General features: G+C 50.7%; 1 protein-coding gene across 3 annotated transcripts in view; it reads left to right on the top strand.

The window, feature by feature from the left end:
* Positions 1-7,500, top strand: part of pi4kab (phosphatidylinositol 4-kinase, catalytic, alpha b) — a 57,523-nt gene that overhangs the window by 32,018 nt on the left and 18,005 nt on the right. Inside the window, exons 25-33 of one of the 3 annotated variants that reach the window (XM_084439554.1) lie at positions 1-48; positions 1,515-1,598; positions 2,028-2,117; positions 2,365-2,484; positions 4,291-4,305; positions 5,514-5,606; positions 5,967-6,123; positions 6,783-6,910; positions 7,251-7,409. The exon at positions 1-48 is cut by the window's left edge and continues 34 nt beyond it. In XM_084439554.1, coding sequence (XP_084295680.1) covers positions 1-48; positions 1,515-1,598; positions 2,028-2,117; positions 2,365-2,484; positions 4,291-4,305; positions 5,514-5,606; positions 5,967-6,123; positions 6,783-6,910; positions 7,251-7,409 — 894 coding nt within the window. Of the gene's footprint in view, positions 49-1,514; positions 1,599-2,027; positions 2,118-2,364; positions 2,485-4,290; positions 4,306-5,483; positions 5,607-5,966; positions 6,124-6,782; positions 6,911-7,250; positions 7,410-7,500 lie in introns of all 3 variants that reach the window. The other 2 variants (XM_084439553.1, XM_084439552.1) reach the window with 2 other exon arrangements.

The raw sequence follows: 7,500 nt of genomic DNA, 5'->3' as shown, positions 1-7,500 counted from the left end.
AAGACCATGCTGGACATCCTGCAGACCCTCTCTCTGTCTCTCAGTGCAGTGAGTGCCAGGGTGGACACACACGCTCCCACACACACACACACACATACGTGGTACCTACATCGCGTGCACAAAGACACACACACACTTGATTTTTACACTGTGTGGTTCAGTGTCATTCTGAAGGCTGCACCGTACAGTCAGAAAAACCCTTTGTCCATCCAGTTTACATCTAACAAAAAATCATGTTTGACAGTAAAATAAATCGAATGCGTCCAGATGGGGTCTGCGGTGGCGTATTGGTCTAATGCATCGTGTTCCGAGCAGCTGTCCACCCGGGACCGGCGTCACGCCAAACTCAGGAGCGTCAGGAATGCGAACACGCCATGTCGGTATAGCAACGATCACGCAGTTACATCACCCCGGACTCAATTTGGCACGAGAACCACGGTTCGCACCCCGGTCTCGCCAGAGTACGGACTGACCCCCAGAGGCAGTGGCATGTTGAGCCGCCGCTCCCAGAGGGGGGTTAGTTGAATCGTGACGCGAGGGTTCGTCGCACCACAGCGGCCCTGTCTGGGGTCAGAATTACGGTCGCAAGCTGAGAGAGTCAAGGGCTGTGTTCCAAATCGCATACTTCCATACTATATAGTATGCCAAAAAAGGATGTAGTATGCCCCAATACTTAGTATGCTACATGCAGTATCGCAAAAAATACCAGGATGTCCTACAGTACTACATCTGGTCGTATTTTGCAGTGTGCAAGCCAGACTTTTCTGGCTATTCTGACCCACAATGCTGTGCGCAGCAGAAATTACGTCACATGTGCGAGTACACCAGATGGTGTTATAATGAATCCCAGCTGTGGACGAATGTCGCTTCATGGACAGCGACGGATGTGGTCAAATTTCTAAGCGCAATGTTATGACAAGGTAGTATGTCCCAATAGGCTATATGCACAACTCCAGTACTTCCTGAAATTAGACATGCTTCTCTATTTCCTGTCCTACACTATTGGATGAAGTGATTAATCAGGTGTGCCTGACTGCAGCACAATAATCAGGCACACCTGAATAATCATTTCATCCAATAGTGTGAGACAGGAAATAGAGAAGCATGTCTAATTTCAGGAAGTACTGAAGTTGTGCATATAGCCTATTGGATGCGTACTGCGTGCAAAGTACGTACTTTCCAGGGGCAGCTGTAGTACGTACTGGTTGTAAAAAGTAGAAGTATGCGATTCGGAACACAGCCAAGGAGTTGTCTCTCCTCCACATACGAGTCCTTGACAGTAATTGGACACCTGGACAGGGTCACTTGACTCACAAATTGGGTGAAAACAGGATAAAATCCCAAAATAAATTCAACAAGTTCTACCTGGTTGAGGGTCATTCTGAAGGACGTACCGTATATCTACCTGGTTGAGGGTCATTCTGAAGGTCGTACCGTATATCTTCCTGTTTGAGGGTCATTCTGAAGGTCGTACCGTCATTCTGAAGGTCGTACTGTATGCTCTCTCCGGTCAGGACATCCATAAGGACCAGCCGTACTACGACATCCTGGACACCCCTCACAGGATCACGGTCCCAGACACCTACGAGGCCAGAGAGGTGAGTCTGAGGCGCAGCTGCGAACGCAGCCACTAGGGGGAGCCGGAGGACTGTTCTATAACGTGCTGACTTGGTTTGGGGAGGCGGACTGGCTGCTGCTACGGCCGGACTGAGGCCTGGTGTATTCTGTTCATACAGTGTCCCTCTCTGTCTCTCTGTGTCTTCTTCATGTTGTGTAGAAGAAGGTATGTGATGGTTTAGGTTTTGTGAAGATGTTTCTTGGATATACTGCTAGTATGATAGCTGGTAACCTCCCATCTATCTCTTAATCTCTCTCTCTCTCTTACTCTGACCCTCTTCATTTCTCTCTCTCTCTCTCTCTCTCAACCTCTGTCTGTCTGTCTGTCTGTCTGTCTGTCTGTCTCTCTCTCTCTCTCTCTCTCTCTCTCTCTCTCTCTCTCTCTCTCTCTCTCTCTCTCTCTCTCTCAGAGCATAGTGAAGGACTTTGCAGCTCGCTGTGGAGAGATCCTGAAGGAGGCGATGAAGTGGGCCTCCTCTGTTACCAAGTCTCACCTGCAGGTCTGTCCTCACACATGCATGCACGCACACACGCACACACACACACGCACATCAATACTGCAGAGTTGGACTGTGCATTATAAAACCATATGCCAGTATGTCTGATGTTGTGTGACTTTGTTTGTGTGTGTGTTTGTATGTGTGTGTGTGTGCGCGTGTCGTTGTTTGTGTGTGTGTGTATGTGTGTGTGTGCGCGCACATATGTGTGTGTGTGTGGTTGTTTTTCTGTGTGTGTGTGTGTGTGTAGGAGTACATGAACAAACACCAGAACTGGGTGTCGGGTCTGTCTCAGCACACGGGCCTGGCCATGGCCACCGAGAGCATCCTGCACTTCGCTGGATACAACAGACAGAGCACTACCCTGGGGGTGAGACACACACACACACACACACACACACACACACACACACACACACGCGTACGCACCCACACACATTTGTGATGACGCTGTTGTCCTGTGAACGGTAGATCACTGAGACTATCCAGCAGCAGATCAAGGTAAGGGCGGGGCTCAGAGTAGACCACCAATCAAATGACAGGATCTAAATCAACATCCTCCTAGATACTAGTAAACACCAGTAGACAATAGTAGAGACTAGTAGACGATCATCAATTTTATGGTAACAGAACCCTGAATCAATTCCCTAACACTAGTTGGTGTAATTGGAATAGACCCAGCCAATAAGCCAATTCGGTGATTTAAGATCAAAGACGTTCAAATCAAAGATTAATCAGAGATTCTAGCTGAGCTAGTCTGACCTAGTAGGCTGCAGAGAGCGTTTCATCTTTTGCGTGGTTGAAGTCCCAACACTATTAACACTCCCTCAACGTTGTCCTCTAACACTGTCCTAGAAGCAACCCGGTATCACAGCTTAACGAGTGATAGACGAGTAGAGGCACTTGTGTGACACGGCTCAGTATCACGTTTTGTCCGTGCTTAAACGTAGAATACACACGTTTAAAAACGTGAAAAAGACCTGTTGCTTAAATGTGTAATAGAGCTGTTTTTACAATGGCCTGGGTGCTCATATCTCAATACCCCTGCTCGGGTACGCTGGCCTGGGTGCTCATATCTCAATACCCCTGCTGGGGCACGCTGGCCTGGGGGCTCATATCTCAATACCCCTGCTCGGGCACGCTGGCCTGGGTGCTCATATCTCAATACCCCTGCTCGGGTACGCTGGCCTGGGTGCTCATATCTCAATACCCCTGCTGGGGCACGCTGGCCTGGGGGCTCATATCTCAATACCCCTGCTGGGGCACGCTGGCCTGGGGGCTCATATCTCAATACCCCTGCTCGGGCACGCTGGCCTGGGTGCTCATATCTCAATACCCCTGCTGGGGCACGCTGGCCTGGGGGCTCATATCTCAATACCCCTGCTGGGGCACGCTGGCCTGGGGGCTCGCTGGCGAGCGGGGGATTTCTCAACGCTCCGCTGCCCGCGCGCCTCCTGGCTGTCAAACTATTGTTATTATATCTGATAAGAGAAACGGCTCTATTACACGTTTAAGCAACGGGTCTATTTCATGTTTTTGAAAACGTGTGTATTCTACGTTTAAGTGCGGCTAAAACGTGATACTGAGCTGTTCCACACAAGTGCCTCTACTGGTCTATCACACTGGTCTATCACACGTTTAGCTGTGACACCCTGTTGCCTAGAAGCCAGCTGCCTTGTCTACATAGTGGCTTGCTATACGTATAAATACACATGCCATGTTTTAACACACAAGAACATGTAAGTTTGCATTGTATGTTATATTGCACTGTATGCATGGCTGTGTGTGTGTGTGTGTGTGTGCGCGTGTGTGTGTGTGCGCGCGCGTGTGTGTGTGTGTGTGTGTGTGTGAGTATGATGGACTGTATTGAAGCTTGCTGTTTGCTTGTTTTGTGTAGTGTTTGGGCTTTGTGCTTCCTCCTATGTTGCTATGCTTGATTACCCGCTTCACGTGCTGCATTTGTTTTATCCCCCATCTCACTCCCACTGCCTTTGGGAACCGTGCTTGCTGCCTGCCTGCCTGTTTGCTTGCTGGTTAATGGATTGGCTGGCTATTTGGCTGGCTGGTTGGTTGGCTGTTTGTGTACCTGGCTACCTGGTTGGCTAACTGATTGTCCGTGCGGGCCGTGTCTGGCTGTCCTCTTCATCCTCATCCTCATCCTCATCCTCCTCACCAGGCTGCCTTCCCCCAGGTGGGTCTGCAGACTGCAGGGTAGGACAGTCTGAACACAGCCGAGCAGGACGGTCTGAACACAGCCGAGCAGGACGGTCTGAACACAGCAGAGCAGGACAGTCTGAACACAGCAGATTAGGACTATCTGAACACAGCAGGCTAGGACAGTCTGAACACAGCAGAGCAGGACAGTCTGAACACAGCAGGCTACGACAGTCTGAACACAGCAGATTAGGACTATCTGAACACAGCAGTCTGAACACAGCAGAGTAGGACAGTCTGAACACAGCAGAGTAGGACAGTCTGAACACAGCAGTCTGAACACAGCAGTCTGAACACAGCAGAGTAGGATAGTCTGAACACAGCAGAGTAGGACAGTCTGAACACAGCAGGGTAGGATAGTCTGAACACAGCAGAGTAGGACAGTCTGAACACAGCAGTCTGAACACAGCAGAGTACGACAGTCTGAACACAGCAGAGTAGGACAGTCTGAACACAGCAGTCTGAACACAGCAGAGTAGGACAGTCTGAACACAGCAGGGTAGGATAGTCTGAACACAGCAGAGTAGGACAATCTGAACACAGCAGGGTAGGATAGTCTGAACACAGCAGAGTAGGACAGTCTGAACACAGCAGAGTAGGACAGTCTGAACACTGCAGAGTAGGACAGTCTGAACACAGCAGAGTACGACAGTCTGAACACAGCAGAGTAGGACAGTCCGAACACAGCAGAGTAGGACAGTCTGAACACTGCAGAGTAGGACAGTCTGAACACTGCAGAGTAGGACAGTCTGAACACTGCAGAGTAGGACAGTCTGAACACTGCAGAGTAGGACAGTCTGAACACTGCAGAGTAGGACAGTCTGAACACTGCAGAGTAGGACAGTCTGAACACTGCAGAGTAGGACAGTCTGAACACAGCAGAGTAGGACAGTCTGAACACAGCAGGGTAGGACAGTCTGAACACAGCAGGGTAGGATAGTCTGAACACAGCAGGGTAGGACAGTCTGAACACAGCAGTCTGAACACAGCAGAGTAGGACGGTTGTTGTTTTTGTTGTTCAGATTCATTGATCTTTATTGTAGGTACAAGATACTGGTACTGTGCAAAATGAAACACTTTGTTGTTGTTGTTGTTGTTGTTTACTGTACTGTTACTCCAGCAGAGTAGGGTGTAGAGTGTACTTGGGGTCCTCCTAACCCTGCCCCCCCCACCCCCCTTCCCCAGGCCACCCAGCTGACGGAGAGACCAGCCTGTGTGAAGAAGGACTACTCCAACTTCATGGCCTCACTCAACCTCAGGAACCGTTACACAGGAGAGGTGAGCACGCTGTGTCAGAACCCTATACTAGAACCTTGGCGAGCACACTGTCTCAGAACCCTAGAAACTTGGTGAGCACGCCATATCAGAACCCTAGAACCTTGGTGAGCACGCCATATCAGAACCCTAGAACCTTGGTGAACATCTGTCTCAGAACCCTAGGACCGTGGTGAACATCTGTCTCAGAACCCTAGAACCTTGGTGAGCATGCTTTCTCAGAACCCTAGAACCTTGGTGAGCTTTCGGTCTCAGAACCCTAGAACCTTGGTGAGCTTTCGGTCTCAGAACCCTAGAACCTTGGTGAGCTGTCAGTGTCAGAGCCCTAGAACCTGTTCCGAGCATGTGTGTGTGCCTCTCCAGGTGGCAGGTATGATCCAGTTCTCAGAGGCGACCCACACCCAGTCCGACCTGAACAAGCTGCTGGTCTGTCAGATGACCAAGGCGCTGGAGGCCCAAGACCCGGAAGCCTTCACTCAGATCATGTTCAAGATGGCCGCCCTGCTCATCAGCACCAAAGGCAAGTCTGCCAGACCAGCTTCCTGCTTCCTGTTACCATGTAAAGCTCAATGAGATTTTTTTATAGTTCAATATTCACCTTTTACTTACTATTAGCTTATGAATTGGCCTTAGCAAGACCCCAAAAATCATTTTCAGGACATGAGACTTCAGTGAATTTATTATTTTAGAATGTCGGTGTACTGGCTAGTACTCTGGTGGGAAATATTAAGGTGGAAACGGAAGTGACACGTTTTGTGGATATTATCAGGAAGACAACAAACACTTTGCGCCGCAAATTAATCTACATGCACATAAAAGAAAGAAAACCGATATTTCCCTGCATTGAAGCCATCCTTCCAGAAAGTCCATTGAAGTAGCTACAATCTTCCAATCCAGTCTGCTCCGCACACGTTTGTTATCATATTTTTTTCCCATCATTACAGCGAGTGAGTGGGGGATTGTGGGAAGTGTGCTTCTTAAAACGCAGTGCCGATTTTATCACGACCAGAGGGGCCGCCAAAGTGCCGAGATATCTCATGTAGCTTTAAGCTCTGAATGTCTCTCTCTCATTTTATGCTATCCCTAACATACTTTTCTTCACCCTCTTTCCCTCTCTCTCCCCCTCCCTCTCTCTCTTTCTCTCTCTCTCTCCCCCTCCCTCCCTCTCTCTCTCTCCAGACTGTGACCCCCAGCTCTTGCACCATCTGTGCTGGTCTCCTCTGAAGATGTTCACGGAGCACGGCATGGAGACGGCCATCGCCTGCTGGGAGTGGTTCCTGGCCGCCCGCAACGGCGTGGAGGTCCCGGTACGTACCGGCCGGCCGCGGGGGTCTGCGGAGGGGGAACCAGGCTCTGTGTTTCTATCACTCATGTCTTCTCTCTCCCTCTCTCTCTCTCTCCCTCTCTGTACCCCTCTCTCTCTTCCTCTCTACCTCTCTCTTCCTCTCTCCCTCTCCCTTTCTTTCTCTCTCACTCCCTCTCTACCCCTGTCCTTTTCTCTCCATCTCTCTTTCCCTCTCTCTCTCCTTCTCTTTTTCTCTCTCTCCCTCTCTCCCCCCCCTCCCCTCCCCCTCTCCCCCCCCATCCCACTCTCTCCCTCTTTCTCTCTCTCTCCCTCCCTCCCTCCCTCCCTCCCTCCCTCCCCAGTTCATGCGTGAGATGGCAGGGGCGTGGCAGATGACGGTGGAGCTGAAGATGGGAGTGTTCTCGGAGGCCCAGGTGGAGGCGGACCCTCTGGCGGCGTCCGAGGAGAGCCAGCCCATCCCCCGCCCCCCCGAGGTCACCCCCCACTTCCTGTGGATAGAGGTCAGCGCCCCCCCCCCCCCTTCCCCAGAGCCCCGTGGCGGCCATCGCGGCTCTAAACCATCACTGAAGAGGCCATTTTGTGCCCAGCAGC

This window comes from Borostomias antarcticus, assembly GCF_949987555.1.
Source record: "Borostomias antarcticus genome assembly, chromosome: 6".
Lineage (NCBI taxonomy): Eukaryota > Metazoa > Chordata > Actinopteri > Stomiiformes > Stomiidae > Borostomias > Borostomias antarcticus.
Note: the sequence above shows the minus strand (reverse complement) of the source record. Positions and strands in the feature narration are given on the sequence as shown.